This window comes from Copadichromis virginalis, linkage group LG12 (genome assembly GCF_057382275.1).
Source record: "Copadichromis virginalis isolate Kocher_CV1m ecotype Utaka linkage group LG12, C_Virginalis_male_GT1.1, whole genome shotgun sequence".
In the NCBI taxonomy this organism is placed as follows: Eukaryota; Metazoa; Chordata; class Actinopteri; order Cichliformes; family Cichlidae; genus Copadichromis; species Copadichromis virginalis.
This window is the reverse complement of record NC_140629.1, coordinates 10104138-10127048: the sequence shown is the minus strand read 5'-3', so window position 1 is coordinate 10127048 and position 22911 is coordinate 10104138. Positions and strand designations below refer to the sequence as shown.

Sequence of the window (22911 nt, the reverse complement as noted above, 5' to 3'; positions counted from 1 at the left end):
AACAGACAGACAGAGAGAGACAGAGAGAGAGAGAGAGAGGGAGAGAGAGAGAGAGAGAGAGAGAGCTGTGCATCGCGGTGGAAGCAAAACAGGAAAAGTCAGAGTGAATTCATGACGATGTTTATGTGAAGCGTAGTTTGGATCTTCTTTTGCTGCTGGTTCGGTCAATATTGTTTGGAGAGACCTCAAACTAACAGCTTTAGAATCGGCGCATAAAGGGCGTGAACACAAAGCGCGGACCGCCGACAGATCAGAATCAGCGAGCTGTCGGCTTTCAGCCCCGAGCGTGAGAAAGGCGACATCTCACTGATTCTGATCTGCGGGTTTTGTCTTTGTGCAGAATCCGTGTACCTGCTCTCATTTACTGTCTTAGCTGTTTGGTGGTTCTTGAAATTTTGTGAGATGTCACCAGAGATTCTGGCATTTCGGGCAAAATAAATTTATATTAAAAAATCGATTCAGGATTTTAATGAATCGATTTTACGTTATCCAAGCCAGAATCGATTTTAATCGATGAATCGATTATAAAACCCCACCCCTATTTCCACCCTGATTTACGAATAAATTCTTTACAAATCCTACCATGTGAATTCATGGATTTTTTTTTTCACATTCTGTCTCTCACAGTTGAAGTGTACCTCTGGTGCAAATTACTGACCTCTGTCATCATTTTAAGTGGGGGAACTTGCACTGCACAATCGGTGGCTGACTAAATACTTTTTTGCCCCACTGTATAGTGTTACATCATATTCTATAAGGATGTTATGTGTTTGGATACTTTCTGCCCAGTTTGACCCACTTAGCAGAAGCCAGCCTGTTTAAGGCTCTGATATCTATTCTGTATGACTTAAAGCAGTTATGACATGGTCTGATTTTCTCACCCAATAAAGGAATATTTAATAGAATGAAGTCTACTCTTCATTCTATCAGAAACAGTTATCACAGCTCGTACATTTTCTTTTTACACATATATGTAAGCATTGAGCCAAATGTAATAATGTCAACATATTAAACAAACAATATTTGTCTCTTATATATAATACATCTATATATACACTGTCAGAGATACTTGTCTTTGAGTGAAGATTTAAGGTGATATGAAATTCAAATAAATGCAACTTGAATCTTTACTGAAGCTCAGTATTTAACACAGAGTTCAAGTTCACTGCTTTAACAAATCATAATAATCGAATAATAAATATAATATTGGCCATATTATTATATTTACATTACTAACGTGAGATGACTTTAGTCTCATGAACAACATAAGCTAATTGTTATTTACTAACTAATCTTAAAATGACTGTTCAGTACAGAAATGAAGCCCAACAATCATGTTTTTACAGTCCTGTGGTCTCATCCTCAGATACTTAACAAATCAAAATGATCTCATGAAAAAAATGAATGAACAAAAAAACATTTTTTCGCCTTCATTTCTGTCAAACAATGCTGTATGAAACGTTTCTCGCAGTTAGTATCATGGTTACTAGCAGGGGCGATTTTAGCCCATTTTTGGGGGTGCTTCAGCAAAATGGTTTGTTCCAGCTCGCCTCTCCCCTGCTCTGGCTCTACACTGAAAAAATGGGAATTGGCAGGCTTTTGAATTTGCACAAATGAATTTAGTTAATGCTACACAAGCCTCTCATGTTTCTCTTATTTACATGATTAAATAAAGTACCATTTACTCGATTATAAACAATACTGAGACTACTCATTTTTCTTGCATTGATTTAAAATGACTAAATTAGAATACTAAAACCATTGTAATCATGTTTGACCACAACTGGAAATGATGCAATATATTCATAGACAACAACTAAATGTGATTGGATAATAAGACCGACCTTATCCAATAAGACAACAACATAATTTAAGGAGAGCGCAATTGACCGCCAGATTCTGGAAGACTGTTCAGCCACATGCAACCTTTGGCACTGAGTCAGGCATAGTGAGAAGGTAAGTAATTTAAATACATTTGTTTTAGTTGGGTACGTTTTCACAGAATTGTTGTAGTGCATGCTATATGAAACGTAATCTGTAATGCATCTACATGTTGTTTTTACAGTGCTAGCTAAAGTTGGTATTAGCTTTGTGGCTAAAGCTAAAAAATATTAACAAATTGCACATAGTCGGGAGAAAGCAGCTGTTGTCGGTCAGATATGGAATTTATGCATGTGACAGAGAGCACTGACGTTTTTGGTGGCTTAGCAAGTTAAAACGTCACTGAGAGAGCAATAGTGTTTGTGTTACTCGTGCTAGCTATGGCTACATTGGCTAATTAGTCTGGCTGTAACCGTCAGAGTTTCAGAAGCTGGGAGGGCCACAGTGCCATACCTTAATTCTTGCTGATGACATGCACTCAAGTTATAATAAGGATCCTGACACCTTAGACGTGGGTTTAAGAACCTGTGCCCATAAATGCCAAATCATTTTTCCATTTAGTCATTGTTTTAGGTGAAGTGTCACTTATTTGACTATTCTATCGGTCATGCCCAAATAATACAGCAGATATCTACAAGGAGATAAGTTTGTTCAACAGACTATGTCTTATTAAGTGATGTATTGTGAATTTTCCAACATCGGCCCAAAACAAATTAGGACCCTTTCCCCCCCCCCCCCCCCTCTTTTTTTCTAGTTTGTGTAGAACATATGTGAGCTGCTTCTCAAAGATTGGTACTTTAAAGAAACCATTGATGCTCTTCTGGACTGGAATACCTTTTTTCAATTAAAATTAATGTTTTTTGTGATGGTGGAATTTTTACCTTTATGATTACAGAAGTCAAAACATCAGATGATGATAGCTTACCATCTAAACTCCCCATCTCTTGGCAAGTCTGAATTAGAGAGCTCAGCTGTATCGGCCTTTCTAGTGGATTTGCTTAAAGAGGAGATAGCTTAAGTCATTAGGTACATATTCCCTGACATTCTAGAGGTCAACCTTGCACAGTGTGTGACATAAAGAGTATAACTTATAGAAATGGAATGGTACTGGCCCAAAGGGCAGCAGGTGGATTGCCAGAATACTGAAAAACCATATCTGCATTGTACCACAGCATATTCTACATTGTCAGAGAGCTTGGTGGCTGGTACAGAGAGCACGACAGAGCTTTTGAGCTCCGCCCAGTATCCACAAGAATATTCACTCTCGCTTCACTCTGTGAACTCCTTGATACTTATCCATTGGTTGACTATGAGATTGGATCAGTCCACATTGTGACTTTAAAAAGGCATATAGAAATAAAAGGTGTTCATATAAGTGTAATAGGTTCAGTCGCATGTATTTCATTAGATAAATTCTTCTTTTTTATGTCTGATCTTTATAACTTTGAGTATTGGGTATGGATAGCTTTATGAAAACTAAACTGAAATGATTCTTTCTGAATGTCTGATATGTAATTCTTTGTTGCCTACAGAGTCCTATGGGGAGTCCTATGGTCCTAAAGACTGTTTTGGCTGACGGAACCTGTCGAAGGCTCACTCTCTAATGGAGCGCCTGAATCAACTGAGGATCTCATCGTTGAAGTCAAGAGACAGTGTTGTCTTCAGGGCAGTTTCAGACTTCAGTTTATGGATTCCTTGTTTGGGAATGAGTTTCTTAACCTTACCTCAGTTTCAGAAGTAGCAGACAAGGGGACTCTTAAAGCTATTGACATGTCAAAGCCCACCACATGGACATAAAAAAGAGTAACAGAGTTGGTGAAACTCAAGATGGAAAAGACTTTTTCATACAGAAGACATGAAGTTGTTCGTGATGCACCAATGGTGGAGGCTTTCATGGCAAGATGGCCTGCTCTATTTGATTTCCATGAGGTAAGGTTTGCCTCATACACGGTGTTCTTGTGGTATTAGCCTAAAATGGTTAAGGCACAGTTGTTATTTGACAGCCCATTTCTTCAGCATGAGTGATTGCGGCCTTCTTCCAGGTATTAAACCTTTGAAGCTCATTTCTCTGTGCTCATGTTTTCAGATCAACGCTGAGTTTAAGAGAATTGCCACTATCCCCCCTCAAACAAAGTTCCTGGCTCAGCTGGATCTCCACTTGGACAACCTGGTGAAGTTGGTCAACAGAAGAGGAGAGCTTGGACTAATACTGAACAGAATTGTGGCACAAATGGATAATGTAAGTGATAAAGCCTCAACATTCACTTAACACGATCCTCTTTGGATGAAATTTTATAATTGTGGAAGATTTCAAATGTTTCCCATGATAAATTCTCTCATTTTGTATTTTTACATCTGCTTGTTTTTTTTAACCTTCACTTTGTCAACTTATTATTAATTGCCAGTAAACCTATTATTAATTTGTGTGCCTTTACTTTAAAAACATTCATGTAAAGTACACTATTAAAACTTAAATGAAGGACAAGAGCTGAATGAAGATGCTAATTACATACATTTCATTTCAGTGTGAAGATGTTGATGCTGAGTGTGTTAAGGGAGTGTGTATCTACATGGGTGAAGACCCTGGCATGCTTATCCAGGAGTATGTGGTATGTACTTGTCTTTTTTTTTTTTTTCTTTTTCTTTTTGGACTTTCCACAGTGTGTCATATTACTTACTTGGAAATGACTAACATGGCTTCTTTTTTACAGGGCATGGAAGAACGTGCCATCAGTGAGACTGTTGAAGACACCACTGTTTGAATTTGTCTTCTTAAAGAGCAAGCTTCAGCAGATGAACAAGAGTTGTCCTTGCAGGCATCAGGGTGGCGAAGACTTTGGATAATGTAGCATTTGCTGTGAATAATGCTATTTGGACTCATGTATGCATTAAACCTTGCCTACCCTGCTGACCTTCGCTATAACTTCGACGTTTTCCAGAAGGTTTTCATGGAACTGGATGGAGCTAAACTCTCTAAAGTTCTTGCTTTCAAAAACCATCTGTTTCATTGAGAAGTCAAAGACTGCACTTCTGCAATTCTTTGCAGTTTTTCATTTTGTGTTCAGTAATGTTATACTGCTTATGTTTTTATTGCTTTCCCCTCGTGTGACTGCAATGCAGGATAATTTTTCCTTTTGGTATCATGTTGTAAGAAATTTTTACTGACGATTTTTAGCAATATGTTCTAAGTCAACCTTAATGTCCTCCTTACATGTTTAAAATGAAGATTAAAATTCATGTAGGTGTTTGGTATTAGTTATGTAACAATGTCATTTAAGGCTCAACTTAGTTGAAATCTTATACAGGTAAATACATGTACAGAAGCTGAAACTGTTGTCAAATAACACACAAGTTATATTTGGGTAAATCTGTTTATTCATAAAAGCGTGTTGCTTTTTTTTCAGGTAGTCTTAATTTAGTTTACATTTTCAATTGTGTAATTAATACAAATGTTATATGTAAGAGATGACAGGATCATCTATAAGCACTTTCTTTTATTTGCTGCTGAGGTCAGTTTTTTGTGAAATATTTGCAAATATATTCTCAAACTAACTTTTTCTTTTAGTTATTTCTGCAGGCTATCTTTAAAAATGTGTTAACAAGTTTACATGGATGCGATTTTGGACTTGTTCATGGCAGAATTGCTGCTTTCACTGCTGTTACAGTTTAATAAAGGTGAATTGTTCAGTAGCACTCACAGTCTTTGCCTTTTTTGTCAATAATAATCAGTTAATATTTCAATTGAAAAAATTAAGTAGGATTTAAAGCCATAATTTGTGTTGCAGGAACATAATTGCAATGTGTTTACATTACATAATATCATTGCGTACCACTGGCAAATAAAAATAAGTTGGTGTTAAACATTAAAATATATTGACATTATGCAATACATTGATATTATGATAATAGATTAATATTAGTACATCAAACATGATTTTTTAAAGTAATCTGATGTAAATAAAATACTTTGATCTGACAAGCATTAATTACTTGAGGGAAAGTGGAAAATTAAGTCAGTCATACTTATTCATATTATGTGGGACCGATGTACACAATAAAATCAAGTAAATTGAAAGAACTTTTTTTTTCAGTGTAGTGCTCTTGCTGCCAGAGCGATGGTGGCTGAGACGCAGCGGAGCGGAAGTATAAGTGCCTGGCTTAAAACAGGACATATTAGCTGCATTTAACCTTCAGTTACTCTTTATATAGTTAGGTAGGAGTCAGACCATGTTTCTTTTTAGCTGAAAAGCATTACACCCAGGTAACCTGTTGAAAACGTGTTTTCCGACAATGTTTGCTACCCTACAATCCCTCCTACACTGTAGTAAAATCAGCAACATTTGACCGTTCTGTTGCTCCCATTGAAATGTATACAGCCTATTTAAAATCTAAAACTTCAAATTGTCCATAGCCTACTGTTGGTTACAACTGTCCTGTTTGAAATGGATACTAACTAGCTAACTGACTGAATGCCCATTAACCTTATAACTCCTGTTGTGTGTTTGCGTGTGTGTGTGTGTGTGTGTGTGTGTGTGTGTGTGTGTGTGTGTGTGTGTGTACAGACAGACAGCCAGGTTCATAATGGATATAAGGAAGTTTTTTCAAAAAAAAGGAGCCACATTCAGGTAAAAGTGTAAAATCAAATGATCCGTTAATCAAGAACAATGTTGCATCAGTGTTTCAATGTTTATATCTTTTATTAGATGTTCATGTGGTTTGGTTATTTGCCTTTTGGTTGAAAGTAGACTGAGAGAGGACTTTTTGTTAGCGATCTTAATAATTTTTCATCTAATTGAATACAATCTATTTGTGTATGATTGTCAGTCCAAATAGGGAGAGAGGAAAGAGGAACGTGAGGAGAAAGGGCAAGGTCAGGAAGAACCAGGTAAGAAAACAGACAGGGAACAGTGACAGGCAAAACAGAAACTGTTAAACTGACAAATAGAAAAAACCTAATTTTACTCACACAATCTGGAAGTTGTGTTCTCCCTATATTAAAGCTACTATACAGAATCTGAAAAACAAACTGGGTTGAAACATTGTTGACCCTCTTTAACAACATTCCAACATAACATTATAATTGATTGGGGAGATTAAAATTAATGATATATTTTTATGTGGTTCAGCCACAACTCTACTAAAACCTCAGCCAGTAATAGGTAGGCCAACTTTTGGACCGTTCAGTTGTCTGTATGACTGCCGCAGTACGTACATCACATTTGCACACTATCAGAAAGTGCCAAACAGCCCTGGTGGAGTGAGGAGCTGTAAAGAGAAGCAGATGCTCTGTTTATATTCTAAAAATGTTTTAAGCTTGTTTCAAAGATTCTGTACAGCAGCTTTAAATGTTTTCCAAAAGCACACATACACTTATCAGTGTTTCTCAAACTTGTTACAGTGTGTACCACCTGAAAAAATGCAGCAAATTTAACTTTAGCTGTCTATTTCCTTCTTACAGCTTTCTATTAAACAGCTGGATCTAACCAGACATGTGTACTGTCAATTAAATCAAATTATTTTTTACAGAATTCACCTGCTTGCTGCATACAAATCTACTACTGCACATTCACCTAATGTATATAATATATAATGTTGTTCTTCTCTCCCCCTTTTGTACAAGTCGAGGAGCGTATCAGGTTACATTTCACTGCGTGTTATACTTGTATAACTATGCATGTGACGAATAAAGAATCTTGAATCTTGAATTATGAGCAGTGTGCTCATAACTTCATAACTTGAGACTGGAAATATTCATTTGTACCTCTGATGATTTAATTGAATTTCTGAACTTTCTGTGTGACTAATGAACAGCTGAAGAAAAAAAAGGCATAGATCTTTATAAATGCTACTATGGTGTTTTGAACATGTTACATCATTGAAAGATCTTATGGTGGTGCTAATTACCAACTTGTGGCTGATATCCAACTGTTTGCTCTTCTGGACTTGTGAATTGTTTCAGAATTCTGACAATTTTGAAAGCAAAGTAAAACAGGCAAAGATTCATTACACTGTAACTGAGAACCAAAATGCCAAAAAACATCTTCTTTTCTATGATGAGGAAACTGTAACCCTCCTAAAAGGGAACCATAAAACTAAGGTAATAGCATGTTGGGGCATTTTGGCACTGCTAATTCTTATACTTCTGCTTTTTGGAAATGCACAGTACAATTGGATGGAAACCCAGCTACTTGCAGACAGACAGTGGTATCAGGCAGTTTCTTCAGGGATGATCATTAGCGTAACATCCCCATCCTTTCTCCTCACCAAAACAAAGACTGAGGTGCTGTGCTTGACGGCATCGCTCACTTCCTGAGTGGTGTGGACAGGGTGTCCATTGATGCCAATGATGACGTCATGATCAGTCATACCTCCCCTGCAGAGATATCAACACCATACCATCAATCACAAGCTGAAAAGGTGTCAAACTCTAAGGAAGACACCAGTAACTTTCACACAAGACAAGCCTGCTCCTGTGTCAGCCCCCCCCCCAAAAAAACCCCCTTCACTGATTGTAAATCTCTTCACTGGCAGATATTTGCATGTTAGGTATGTACATTTGCTGATCGTCTTGCTGTTGGCAGGATGACAGTAGGTTAGTAGGTTACTAGACTGGCAATCCAAGTTGTCACTGTGAATTGACAGGCTGTGCTGTAATGCTTGGATGTTAGTCAACTGCTGTGTTCTGTGCAAAGTATAAGGCTTCAATGTCATGGGAGGACAATTAAGAATATAGTCTAAAGAAAGAGAGAAGGATTCTGTCTTCCATAAAAAAGATGTCAGCATTGCCTTTGGGAAGTGCAAGAATAATGAGTTTAATCTAAAGCCTTGAGAACTGCAAGAAATTTCTTAATCCACCCAGAAAGGCCTCCAAATGCCAGTTCACAGCAGATATTGTTACACTCTGTAAACCAGTACCAAAACAAGTCCCAACTGTGCAGCTTTGCAATAAAAATAAGAAAATACATAAATAAATGAAGCCCACAGCTGTGGTATCCAACTTTGAAAAGATTTAATCTGTAAAACAGTGTAGCATTTAGGATAACAATAGGAAAGTGTCTACAATAATCTCTACAATGTACACTTAAAATACAGCAAACAAAACCCATAACATTAAAGCTGCACTGGATATTATATTGAAGAAGCAATGCCTTTCCTGTGTAGTTTATAATGGGAAAGTTACACTCAAATGAATCTCCAGGAAATGTATCACTCAACTCTAAAGACTATGTTAGTATCTTTTAGTAAACTTAGCACAATAGTGAGTAAGAAAACTATCACCTGTGATGAATCATAACACAATATGATAATCAAACTTCTGATAATCAAAGATAATCAGAAGTCATCGAGGTGGATGTGTGTGCATGCATACAAAAAAAGACCTGTTGGCTGAAAAATAGCCATCAACAAGATTCTGGAATAAGTATGGTTATATATGTGACTATTTTTCTCTTCAGAATTGGTAGAGTTCATTTCAATCTGTTGGTTTTCTGGCACAGACCCAGTTTTTAAGCATAGTCCACAATTTTTTTTTGTCAGGTTGGAGCTGGGTCTAATGTTAGCCTGCTTTATCCATGGATGTGTGTTTGAGAGCACTGACAAGTCAAAACACTGAATTGTGTCCAAGTTTTAACTGTCAAACTATTGATTTAAGGTGAATCTGAAGAACTTTGATTTATTAAATATTCCACCTACTCTGTGCAATGTTCCAGTGTATGCAGCAGATACAGTGGAAGCTTAGCTGCACTGTACCGGCAGCTAAACAGCAATGTTCTCAAGTTTGAAAGCTCTTCAATTTTATAGCTGTTCTTTCTTGGTTGACACCCCCTCAGTCGGTGTGATGTAACACTTGCTTCACTGTTGACAGTGACACTAGTGTTCCAGCCATTTCTAGTTCATGGCAGGCTCAAGCCTTAGTAATTCCTGGGTCTTAAATAATTTTCTCTTATCTGAGGAAGACAGTTTGGGTCTTCTTCCAGACCATGGCAAACTGGAGACACATACAAATAACTTGTACTTATTTACAGTTGTTTGACTGATGATTCTAAGCTTGAATCTAAGTTTGTGGGATGGCCATTTCAACCCTTTTGAAAATTTCTGGACTAGCCAAGTCAATCAATTTAAATTAACTCTAAAATTCTGCCAAGAAAGTGTTCAAATATCCTACCAGAAGCTTATTGATGGCTACTAATAATATCTGGTTAAATTGCAACTTACTAAGGGATATTTAACCAACTATTAGTGGAGGTGAATATATACTTTTCTAACTTATTATAATCATTTTTTTCCAAGGTGGAATGATTGTACAGCATACATCTGGAAAGACTTGAAAACAAGAACTGGGTGCATAACTTCCATGCCCAGGTTTTAGCATTAAAATACATACTTGTTGATATTTTGCTTTGACATAATGATCTGAGATCTTTTATAAGGAATCATAAGAGTTTCAGAGTGAGACACAGAGCATTGTCAAGTTGACACACTTTGGGAGGAGAAAGAAGAGAGAGGGTGCTGCTATTTGGGCCTGACATCACTCCGAACAGCATTCCTGATGTGATGTTTACAATATGATAATTGCCCTCAATATCAGGGGATAGCAGGAAATAGCCACAGATCAGAGATATGCATGAATCTCTGGGGTGTCACAGATGGAAGCCATAACTTATAACAATAAACATTTTTGAAGCACTGAAAGCACTAATGGCTCTAAAACAAGTGTTTGTCCAAGGCAGCGCCATCTTTTGCCCCATATTTGTCACATAAGCAACACGAGGCAACTCCTTCTCCACTATTCTCACATCGCCTTTTTGTGCTGGAAGTTCTTTAGATGTTTGGCTACCACCAGATTAGCCTGCTTTGCAACCCAGCAGCTGGAGTCTCTGTTTTTTTAAATGTAGATTGTCAGACCTACACTAAACAACAATGGAAGCTAACAGGTCCAGGTGTTAAGTTGAATATGCTGCATGGATCCTTGACTATGATCTTACTATTAGGGCAGGTTGGTCAGGCAGAAATCTGACGCTTTTCAGAAAATATCCAGAGCTTGATCTCCGGATGCCAAGTTCTAATAGTACATTTCTGCCCCCTACCTATTAATTTTCAAGCTACATGAAATCTCAGTTTTTCACAAAAGAATAAATGTATTGCAGCACAATTCTTACCTGGATGCAGCTGTTCCAGGTATTACTTCATAGATGTAAACACCTGAGCTCACATCTGGAAATTCTGGCTCACGTTCCTTGAGATCTTGGATTAAACTGGACAATCACACAACAACAGAGAAACAGGTTATCCCACTGGTTGAAATTTGTTTCATATCTCATCAAACATCTACATTTTATTTTGAAATGACAAAAGTAATTATAGTTTATGCAGTATTAAATACATGCCTATATATTTCAAAAGGGCAATAATTAGTACAAAAGGTGTAGTTCAGCTAAACCTCTGAGTGGTAGTACTACTGAAATTCAGTGTGCAAGACAACATTACAGGAACACCAGATAAGAAATTTGTGGTTTTTTTTAATAAAATTGGTCAAAACCATGCATCTATCTTTTTACTTTTATCTGGTTATTTTACTGTTTCTTCATATCTTTGATATCTATATTGTGATATTTACTGATCGATAGGTAATGGTAACTGCACATGCTACCTTTTTTTAAACTATAATTCCTATGAAGATGCTCCTTGCTAATTGGCCACTTATTTGATAATATAGACATTTGATATAATATTTGTGATTTTCAAACTAAAAAAAAGGAACTTTTTCCTACTCAGAGTTTTTTTGTGTGATTTTAGATCCGTATGACAAAATGAAAACAAACTGTAAATTCATACATGTGAAGTTGTGCTGAAAAGAATGATGTCAAACAAGGCAACGTAAATAGTCTTCAAAGGTGAAATATAAAGATAAAATCAAAAGTAGTCAAAAACAGCCAATTATACCCTCCAGAGGCTTAAAGATATGCTATTCACAAATAGAAGCAGGTTGTTACTTCAGCATTTTACATGAATCTGCACTTTTGTAGTCAGAGTCTGCTGGCCATTTAAAAAAACAGGAAGGTTTAAGGCACTGGTACTATTCAATTCAATTCAATTTTATTTATATAGCGCCAAATCACAACAAAAGTCGCCTCAAGGCGCTTCATAGATACAGAGAAAAACCCAACAATCATATGACCCCCTATGAGCAAGCACTTTGGCGACAGTGGGAAGGAAAAACTCCCTTTTAACAGGAAGAAACCTCCGGCAGAACCAGGCTCAGGGAGGGGCGGCCATCTGCTGCGACCGGTTGGGGTGAGAGAAGGAAGACAGGATAAAAGACATGCTGTGGAAGAGAGACAGAGGTTAAGCTGTTACCTTCCTGGACTGCCCTTTCACCCTCTGTTTGGATCAAACCCCTCTGCTATGACAGTGCCTGTATATGGCTCCCCAGCCTTTTAAGTTCAAGGTGGTCCTTAGGCCGGTCCTGTCATGTCTCTTTGTGGCTCAATCGCAGGGTCCCTTGCCCGTGCTGCGTCTCAGCCAGTCCTCAGACCTGCGTCCAGGTGAATTTGTGGTGGCAGTAGGAAGCCCTTTCTCTCTGCAGAACACTGTCACCACTGGCATTGTCAGCACTGCCAATCGCAACAGCCTAGAGCTGGGCTTTAAGGACTCTGACATGGACTACATCCAAACTGATGCCATTATAAATGTGAGTGAATAAGCATTATAAACCTATTGATGCCTTTCATTTTAACTGCCTTTATTTGTTTTTATTCTTAATGAACAATGGGTAAGAAAATGTTTTTGTTTTTTTGTATTATTCATAGTATGGAAACTCCGGTGGACCGCTTGTCAACTTGGTAAGAGGATTTATAGTGCTGTCACGTGTAAAGAGATAAGACCAGGCCATTTGCATGTTTGTTATGCTTGCTGCTATGTAGGCGATTTTCTTGTTTTATTTATGACTGTGTGGACTAAGGTCATGATATTGTTTTATTTAATACCCAGTATCTTCACTCTACTCCCTCAGGTTCAAAATTAAGCCTTCCACAAAATATTTTAGGACAAGACCCGATTATGGAGGTCTTTGCATTGTTACTATGGAATAAAATGATACAGATTGTATATTCATTTATCAAGGTTGCTGCCTCCAGCCTGCCTTCCCGAAAATTGCAGCTTTTTTCTAAAGGAGAATAGTTGCCATACCGAGCATGCATTTTTTTAATTGTCCTTTGCTGTGAAAACACAGATAAGTTATGACAATAACCAAGACTGATGATTTGCATTGTGGGTAAAAAGAACACTTAATAGACACTGAGTTGTGTTATGTGCAGTGGAAGAAAAGGACACAGTACTGCTGTTTCTTTCTCTACATGAGGCAAAACTGTGAACTCAATGAAGACCACAGACACAGCTGCCCCTCTATTTTGTGCTTTTAACAGGATGGAGATGTAATAGGCATAAATACTCTGAAAGTGGCTGCTGGAATTTCTTTTGCCATCCCTGTGGACAGAATACGTCAGTTTCTTGCCAACTCCTACAACAGACAAGCCAGCAGTGAGCAGAATCGTATGTTTTTGTCACAGCATCCAGGAATTCAGTTCATGATAACATTTATTCAGTGATAAAGTCATATATATGTGTTTATTTCCCCTCAGGAAATTCACTACCAAAAGAGAAATTCATAGGTGTCCGGATGGTACAACTCACACCATTGTAAGTAAAGGAAAATTCATTTTTCCTAAATTGTCCTGCATTTTAAATGAAGCTAGTCTTAGCTAATTATAGGCCAATCTCCAACCTTCCTTTCATATCAAAAATCCTTGAAAGAGTAGTTGTCAAACAGCTAACAGATCATCTGCAGAGGAATGGTTTATTTGAAGAGTTTCAGTCAGGTTTCAGAGCTCATCACAGCACAGAAACAGCTTTAGTGAAGGTTACAAATGATCTTCTTATGGCCTCTGACAGTGGACTCATCTCTGTGCTTGTCCTGCTAGACCTTAGTGCAGCATTCGATACTGTTGACCATAATATCCTATTAGAGCGATTAGAACATGCTGTAGGTATTACAGGTACTGCACTGCAGTGGTTTGTATCATATCTATCTAATAGACTCCAATTTGTGCATGTAAATGGAGAGTCCTCTTCACACACTGAGGTTAATTATGGAGTTCCACAGGGTTCAGTGCTAGGACCAATTCTGTTTACATTATACATGCTTCCCTTAGGCAGCATCATTAGAAGACATAGCATACATTTTCACTGCTATGCCGATGACACCCAGCTCTATCTGTCCATGAAGCCAGATAACACACACCAATTAGTTAAACTGCAGGAATGTCTTAAAGACATAAAGACCTGGATGGCCGCTAACTTTCTGCTTCTTAATTCAGATAAAACTGAGGTTATTGTACTCGGCCCTGAAAATCTTAGAAATATGGTATCTAACCAGATTCTTACTCTGGATGGCATTACCTTGGCCTCCAGTAACACTGTGAGGAACCTTGGAGTCATTTTTGACCAGGACATGTCCTTCAAAGCACATATTAAACAAATATGTAAGACTCCATTTGCGCAACATCTCTAAAATTAGAAATATCCTGTCTCAGAGTGACGCTGAAAAACTAGTTCATGCATTTATTACTTCCAGGCTGGACTACTGTAATTCATTATTATCAGGATGTCCAAAAAACTCACTGAAAAGCCTTCAGCTAATCCAAAATGCTGCAGCAAGAGTACTGACAGGGACTAGAAAGAGAGAGCATATTTCTCCTGTTTTGGCTTCCCTTCATTGGCTTCCTGTTAAATCCAGAATTGAATTCAAAATCCTGCTCCTCACATACAAGGTCTTAAATAATCAGGCCCCATCTTATCTTAATGACCTTGTAGTACCATATCACCCTATTAGAGCACTTCGCTCTCACTCTGCAGGCCTACTTGTTGTTCCTAGAGTATTTAAAAGTAGAATGGGAGGCAGAGCCTTCAGTTTTCAGGCCCCTCTTCTGTGGAACCAGCTTCCAGTTTGGATTCGGGAGACAGACACTATCTCTACTTTCAAGATTAGGCTTAAAACTTTCCTTTTTGCTAAAGCATATAGTTAGGGCTGGACCAGGTGATCCTGAATCCTCCCTTAGTTATGCTGCAATAGACGTAGGCTGCCGGGGGATTCCCATGATGCATTGAGTTTTTCCTTTCGAGTCACCTTTCTCACTCACTATGTATTAACAGACCTCTCTGCATTGAATCATATCTGTTATTAAATACCTTCTTCAGGAACAAAAGGCAGTACACAGCTGTTTCACACCTTAGGGTTCACACTCCCTTGCTACCTCCCAGAGTCCTCGAAGAGACAAAATACTCTTCCTGTGGAGTGGTCTGCTTCCCCCAACTTCCTTACTACACCCCCACCATTTGTCTTATAGTGTGAGTGTGGAACATGTTTAAATCCAGTGGCACCAAGGCATTATAAAATAAAATAATGTGATTAATACATAAATAAAAGAAATTCCTATACAGGGGGCAAACTCCTCAAGATGGGTGGTGACCATGGTGGCCGTTTAGAAGTCGGCCATCTTGGATACAACTTATGTTTTTTCAACAGGAAGAGGGCCATGTGACACATCAAACTTGTTGGTAATGTCACAAGAAAAACAATGGTATGCTTGGTTTCAATGTAACATTATTCTTTCATGAGTTATTTACAAGTTTCTCTTTGTTCACAGCCATTGACATGTCAAAGAGGTTAACACGTGAGGAGTGGATCGAAATCGTGTTGATATCTGGTGAACGCAGTAACCGGGTCATTGCAGCAGATTTCAATGCAAGACTCCCTACAAGACCACCCATCTCCCATGCTACAGTTAGCAAACTGCTTGCTGGTTCAGTGTTGGATTTGCCAAAATGTGGACGCAAGAAAACTTTCACTAATGAAGGAAAATCAGTGGCTGTCCTAGCTTCATTCAGCAAGAGCCCACAGCGTATCACTCGCCGCATGTCACTGGAGAGTGGCATTAGTCGAACATCCCTTCGGCGGATGTTAGCAACTCACAAATGGCACCCTTACAAACTCTAGCTACTGCAGCATCTCAACGAGGATGACCCAGATCGGCGCACAGAATTTGCAGAATGGGCAAAACAAAAATTGGAACAGGACCCTCAGTTCACGCAGAAGATTTTGTTCAGTGATGAGGCAAACTTTTATGTGAATGGTGAAGTTAACAAACAAAACTACCACTATTGGTCTGACACGAACCCACATTGGATGGATCCCTCCAAGACTGTTGGAACAACAAAAGTGATGGTTTGGTGTGGTATATGGGGTACAACGATAGTGTGTCTATTCTTCATCAATGGAAACCTCAAGGCCACTGGGTATTTGAAATTGCTACATGATGATGTGTTTCCCTCTTTGTGCATTGAAGCTGGCACGTTCCCTGAGTTTTTCCAGCAAGATGGTGCACCACCACAATATGGGTGCCATGTCTGAGCATTCCTAGATGAACAGTTTCCTGGAAAGTGGATTAGTCATCGTGGGCCAGTTGAATGGCCCCAAAGGTCTCCCTATCTGACCCCCTTAGACTTTTATCTTTGGGGTCATCTGCGGTGTTGCTATCAGTGTGTGAAGAGTGGGAGAAGAGGGTTGCATTGACAATCCAACACAATGGGCAGTACATTGAACACATTTAATAAGTGGTCAGAAACTTGTAAATAACTCATGAAATAATAAAGTTACGTTGAGACCAAGCACAACATTGTTTTTCTTGTGACATTACCAATAAGTTTGATGTGTCACATGGCCCTCTTCCTATTGAAAAAACAAAAGTTGTATCCAAGATGGCCAAATTCTAAATGGCCACCATGGTCACCACCCATCTTGAGGAGTTTGCCCCCGCACATATACTAATGTGCCACAAACAGGACTTTAATATCACCAACTATTCCCTTGTTATTACGGTGTATCCATATAAATGGCCCACCCTATATATCAGATCTATAGTTGGGTGTTCTGGATGCTCAGGTGAAGAGAGAAGCTGATCTTTAAATTGATCACCACCTGGTGATGAGTTTGGGGGGGAACCCAAATATAGTGAGGATTCATTCGGCGCGTCTAGCAAGATCACAAGTACCTACTTCCTGCTGAACTTTGACAGGATGCTGCAGTGGAAGGAATATTTTTGATTATCTCCCCAATCCCACTGACATGCCTTTCATAGAGGAAGCAGAGTATGGAGATGAGCGGGGTGACTCACCCACCACTGGGGGGTGAGGTCACTTTGGCAGTTAAACAGGTCTTTGATGCCAATGCCCCTGGCATGTATGAGATTTGCCCTGAATTCCCAAAGATCCTGGGTGTTGTAGGGCTGTCTTGGTGCCACGCCTATGCAACATCATGTGGAGATCTGTGCCAATGCCTTTGTATTAGTAGACTAGGGTGATGATTCCCATCTTTGAGTAGAGGGGTGTCCTCTAAATATTGACAGCTCACACTACTTAGGGTCTCTGGACAGGTCTACACTAGGGTACTACTGAGGAGAGTCTGTTCATTAGTCAAACCTAGATTCAAGAGGAACAATGTGTTTTTTGTCCTGGCTTTTATCCTCTTGAGATATTCGAGTGGAGAATTTGCCCAACCAGTCTGCATGTTATTTGTGGACTTGGAGAAGGTGTTTGACATCATCCCTTGGGGGATCCTATTGGAGGCACTTTGAAAATATGGACTGTGACCGCGTGCACCTGTTCGTCTTTGTCTATATGTCAGGTTGGGTCTCTCTGGGTACATCTCAGGCCCTCCAAAGTACGGAGGCCTATCTCCCCTCACCACACTCCCTGCCGGTGGCTGATGCCCTCACACGTTGGTGTGTTGGTGGTCCTTGTCGTCTCGGGCTGGGCGCTCATGTATGTACCGGCTCACTCCTGGTGGCCGATTGGCGGGGCCTGGCGCCTGTGGCCCGGTTGGGCCCCTTCCGGGGGGTGGGATGCCCTCAGGCCTCTGGCCTCTGGGCCTGAAGCTCGGTCCTCTCTGGCACAGCTGGCTGCCGGCAGAGCCCGCGAGCACGCCACTGCAACCCCCTCTGGCCTCTGCTCCGTAGCTGCTGGGTGACCTCTCGTTTGGGGCTCTACTCAGCTCTTCCCAGGAGGGTGGCACGGTTCCCCCCCTTTTGGTGGTCCTCCTCGGGTCCTTGTACTCTGGAGCCTCTGGATATCTGGGGCGGAGAAAGCTTTGGAATACAAGCATGCTGATCCACACAGGTGTGCACACAGGTGTACACACGGGTGTTCACAGACGCGGACTACACCTTTCTTGGCTGCTGCCTCAAAGCACATTGTGCGCTGTCTATCTTGCGTGCTGCACAATATCGTTTAATATTTAGTATCTACTGTTATCTACTGCTAGCTAGTTTATTGTGATGGTGCTGTTTTTTATTATGTTGTTCTTTTTTTGTTTGCTTTCTCTTCTGTTTTTTTTCTCCATACAGGTGATCCAGGTGTTTTTGTTTGTTTTTCTTTCTTTCTTCCCCCCTTTCTCACCGTCTCTTCTCCCCTTTGGTTTTCTTTCTCTCCCTCTCTTTCTTTCATTCTTTCTCCTTGTCCTATCCCCCAGTCATGTCTGTCCCGTTTGTAGCAACCGAAAATAAAATCAATTCATAATTATAATAAAGGTCAATCAAATGGACCAATATGGCAAGGCCATGATGATCCACTTGGTAAAATAAATCCACTTGGCATCTTTCTTGGCCTTAAGACAACTATTCTGATGGCTAAAGATCCAAACGGGACACAAAAAAAAAAGGACTCTATGGAAGTGAGAACTTGGTTGCATTGACGACAATGAGTTGGACTTGTTTCTAGTGGCTGTTGGACTTTGCTGGGGCTGCCCTTTGACACAAATTCTGTTTGTAACTTTTATAGACAGAATTTGTAGGTGGATTTTGTCTCTGCTTTTTGTGTTTATGTTGGCTTTACCAGGTGGTGGCCTCCAGCTTGCAGTGGAACAGTTCATTGCTGAGAAGTAGCAGGAATGAGAATCAGCACCTCCGAGCAGGAGTTTAAGTATGGGTCCGGCAAGAAACCGTGAAGGAGACACAGCAAATGGACCATGGCAGATTCTAATGCTAGCTTCTGCAATAGCCTCAGAAGATATGAGTTGCCCACTAAACCTGAGATAAACCAGTAATAAAACTGTTATACTTTTTTGTAAGGTTTCCATTGGTGAAACGATCCTTCCTCTGTGAAATTCAACTCATTCAGAGACCAGCTGTTTATGGTCTCTCAAAACTAGTCCTGCAAGCAAAAATCATGTTGCTGAATTTTAGAAAATCTTCCACTGCATAACTTGTTCCAGTCACTCACTTGTTCAAACATTATTATTAGCAGTTTTTTTCTTTTTCTGTTGAGATTTCTGTTGATGTTGATGAAGGTTAACTGTCACTGGTTGGAAAAGGTTGCCAAAGCCCTACGGTGGAAATGAGTGTTTAAAGTGCATTTTTTAATACAAAAACATTTAGTTGTACACCAAACGAAAAAATGCTTCAGCTTGACTCTGCCTGGTTCCTCCTTTGCCAGGCTCACGCCATTTATCTCTAGTGGGAATTGTAATGCTTCATTTAATTTATAGCTGCACCTCCCGGGGTATGGGCTCTTATGTCACAACAAATATGCCTTTTAGGCAAGCTTTAGAACCCCTTATGCAAAGAATGTATCACAGAGTGTTAAAGCATTGTACAACTGTCACCACTCCCAGGTTTTTAAAAAGAGAAAACTCCTTCAGCTTTAAAGCAGTTAAATCCAGTGATGCTTCTGGTTAACTTCTGCTGATCTTGAGGTGTTCCTGTATTCAGATCAGCCCTAAAGATGTTAATCACGTGCTTCACACTGAGTGCCGTCTGACTGAAGTGGTTGGGAATAGAGCACCTGCTACCATACAAAGCAGCCAGTTCTGTATGAGCAAGTCTAAGTTGGAACATGTTTTATTCAAAACCGCTCTTGTAAGTATACACACAAAAAATAGCTGGGGCTTTGAATTCATGATACATGAACAAATAGCACCCCAAAGGAATTCAGTCTGCAAATTGGCCATGTTAAGGAACAGAGTCTAATTTTGGTAGGCAAAGGCCCTTGATGACTCTCTCCCTGGATTTCTCACTGCTTTGTGTGCAGGATTAATACACTTTGATGTTAGCCTCTGATGACAAGCTACTCAGCAAGATGAAACGCACCACTGATTTTGCCTTAAACCCTTGGGGAGCCCCACAAAAACAGCAGGACACTCACATCTGGATCGATTTTGATGAGAGCGATGTCCATCTTCTGATCCACATCCCTGACCGCAGCTTCATAATGTACGCCACTTTTCAACTCAACTTTTATCCGCTGTTTGTTGGTAAGCACGTGAGCATTTGTGACAATCCAGCCATCCTCTGACACTATAAACCCAGAGCCACTCGACACAGAGACCTCCTCACTGGAAAATGGCACTCTGGCAGTAAAAAAAGATTAATAGCAAAGGTCATTTTGCATCTAAAAGAGCATTTTGAAATGCTACTTCATTTTTCTGCTTTGGTTTGGTTTACCTTTGAAAAAGCTCCAGGTGTACCACAGCTGGGACAATCTTATCCACCACATCTGCAATGAAGTTAAACTTGTAGCGTATACTTCCCGGATGCTGTGCCCCTTTTAGTATAAAAGAAAAGGCATAAAAGTTTTCAAAAAAATTTCTTTAATAGAAAAATGAAATCTTAAAACTTAAACAGACTTTATTTCCAAAACAGTCATGTATCGTTTAAAAGAAAGTGGGGCTGTAAAAAGACTCATACAAAGAGCTGGAAGCAACAAACATCTTCAGCTTCTGTTAATGTTTGGTCGAACCTAGTTATTACTAGGTTCAGTTCATTACATTCAAACATTTATATCAACACTTTTGCTTTGCGTGTCTCTGAATCTGTGTATCATGTGACATGAAGATAATAGTTTCATTTACAATTCTTTCCTTATCAGACTTACAGAATACTTATCAGGCAAGTACTGGCACATTATTACTCCACTCAGAGCTTGTATGGTTTTTAATATTAGTGGGATCACAGGCTTACTGCAAACACAAACATCTTCATTGGTTTATACAAAAGCACACACAATACCCACCCATATGTTTTTGCTAGTATAGATTAGAAGCTTCCCATTAATCTGACATGAAATAAGTCTGATGCTTGAGTGCTCATGAAAGGAAATGGAATTTACCCTGCTTTGGAAAACAGTATTTTCCTCACTTGGGGGCAATATCTCCCAAGTTCTCCTTAGCTCGGTAAACAAACTTGTTGGTCTGAAGCTGCCAGGTTCTTGAGCTGACGCCGTGTTCGTTTGCACAAACAAACTTGTCTGTGCAGAAATGGTCTTAAATGCAAATGACAGTCTGTGTTTTTGCCAAAAGCTACTTTGGCAAAATGCCAACTATTTCTGCCTCTGAAAGCTCTTCCAACAAATCAAGAGTGAGCTCTGCATTGACAGGATAAATTTGTAGCTTTCAGTATCCTCTCAATTACACAAAGGACACACAGCATTGCCAGCTTGCATGTCCCTCCATCTTCCATCAAATGAATACAGCGTTTGATGCTAATCTGCTATTAAATTTTCATATTGTCATCACACATTAAATTCAACATTTCTATTAAGAATTTATACCGTAAATTATGTTTGTTAAACTTTTTGGGGCCTTTTTATGGATTTGTTTTTGATAGGGATGGTGAAGGCTAACAGGAAAGCGGAGCAAAGACATGGGGGGTCGGACTCGAACCAGCTGCTCTCAGCCGTGCGGCATATGGTCTCCTGCTCATCCCAGTGAGCGAAACCTGCGCCCAGTAAATTATATTTTGTTTTGTTTTTAGCAGGAATTGTTCTTAGGCACTTCAAAAAAGTTGTAAAGTGAAAATTACATGCATTACCTGATGAATAGGGCTGTGTGATATAACCAGAATCTCATATCCCGATGAAAGACATTTCTCATCCCAACAACGATGTATATGGCAAAATAGTGCTTTTTCTGTAAATTCTGCCACTCTCGGGCAGCTCAACTTGTGTGAAGTGTTTTCAGCTGGACATTGTGTACCTAGAGTCGAGTGTTTTGACCGATGCATGAAACTATGCATTGTTAAATATAAGTTGTAACTTCCGCAGTTTTCTTTTTGAGTATTTATTACATGGTGTGCTGCGGGAAAAAGCCTGTTCTAATGTTTGAGTGTAAGGTTTATTTTGAGCACCTGACGGCTCTTCTTTTGCGTCTCATCCGTAAACTCTCTCCATACTCTTTCGTGTGATTTTTGCGTATGTGGTAGAAGAGGTTTGTCATGTTTGACTCTGCGGTGGGGACTAGTTTAGGAATAAGGTCCTTGATTTGTTTTGACTGGTCCTTCTGTTTGGAGCTACCTGTTTCTGCCTCATCTTTAATGGCTATGCTGGTATTCTCTGTGCCTGCATCCATGTGATGACCATCCAAACAATGAAAAAAATTAAATAAACAGTGTATCCAATATATTTCATCATATCGCGCAGCCCTACTGATGAAGTAGTTTAACCTTTTGTTAGACCTGAAATATACAAATGAAAATGAAAACAATGTAAATTTAAAATAGCTTCCATCTAGAAATTTGGATCCATAGTGTTGGGGCCATTATGCTGGCATAGTTTTACAAGATTGCAGCAAATCACTGCAAAGACCTCATCCGTCACTCACATGCTATGACCTAAGCAATTACAAATCTCAACCCAACTGAATGATGTTTTAGATGGCACTCTCTATTGTAGTCATTATCAGCAAAACATCAAATGACAAAGTAGCTTGAAGGGATGTGATTCCATCCTCCAGTTTCAGTCATGTTTTATTCATGTAACTTAAGGTGTTTTATAAGCCACTGAAGATATGCTCCTCTGTAAATAACGCCCATATTACCTGGTATTCTGCACACAGCCAGTAAGGAACACAAATAGTTCAAGAGTCAACTGAGCACTTTCTGTTTAGTTTATGCTCTTTCTCTCTCTCTCACATACACACACACAATC

General features: G+C 39.4%; 1 protein-coding gene, 1 long non-coding RNA gene and 1 pseudogene across 3 annotated transcripts in view; 2 read left to right on the top strand and 1 right to left on the bottom strand.

The window, feature by feature from the left end:
- The window catches only part of LOC146696525 (uncharacterized), a 32881-nt gene extending 25654 nt beyond the window's left edge, over positions 1 to 7227 (top strand). Inside the window, exons 2-3 of the long non-coding RNA XR_014923261.1 lie at positions 6444 to 6506; positions 6706 to 7227. This is a non-coding gene — a long non-coding RNA (uncharacterized LOC146696525). The remainder of the gene's footprint in view (positions 1 to 6443; positions 6507 to 6705) is intronic.
- On the top strand, positions 1769 to 5561 carry LOC146696526 (uncharacterized). The gene is made up of 5 exons (XM_085474130.1): positions 1769 to 1956; positions 3414 to 3810; positions 3968 to 4120; positions 4407 to 4490; positions 4593 to 5561. Exons 2-5 carry the CDS (start codon positions 3709 to 3711, stop codon positions 4641 to 4643), a joined length of 390 nt encoding a protein of 129 aa, XP_085330256.1. The 5' UTR covers positions 1769 to 1956; positions 3414 to 3708; the 3' UTR covers positions 4644 to 5561.
- A 96-nt stretch (positions 7228 to 7323) lies between the features above and the next one.
- Positions 7324 to 22911, bottom strand: part of LOC146696522 (serine protease HTRA1-like) — a 31700-nt pseudogene continuing 16112 nt past the window's right edge. The window contains exons 2-5 of the transcript XR_014923073.1: positions 20433 to 20532; positions 20114 to 20338; positions 11040 to 11135; positions 7324 to 8254 (exon numbers count right to left, since the gene is read on the bottom strand). The product of XR_014923073.1 is annotated as a serine protease HTRA1-like (transcript). The remainder of the gene's footprint in view (positions 8255 to 11039; positions 11136 to 20113; positions 20339 to 20432; positions 20533 to 22911) is intronic.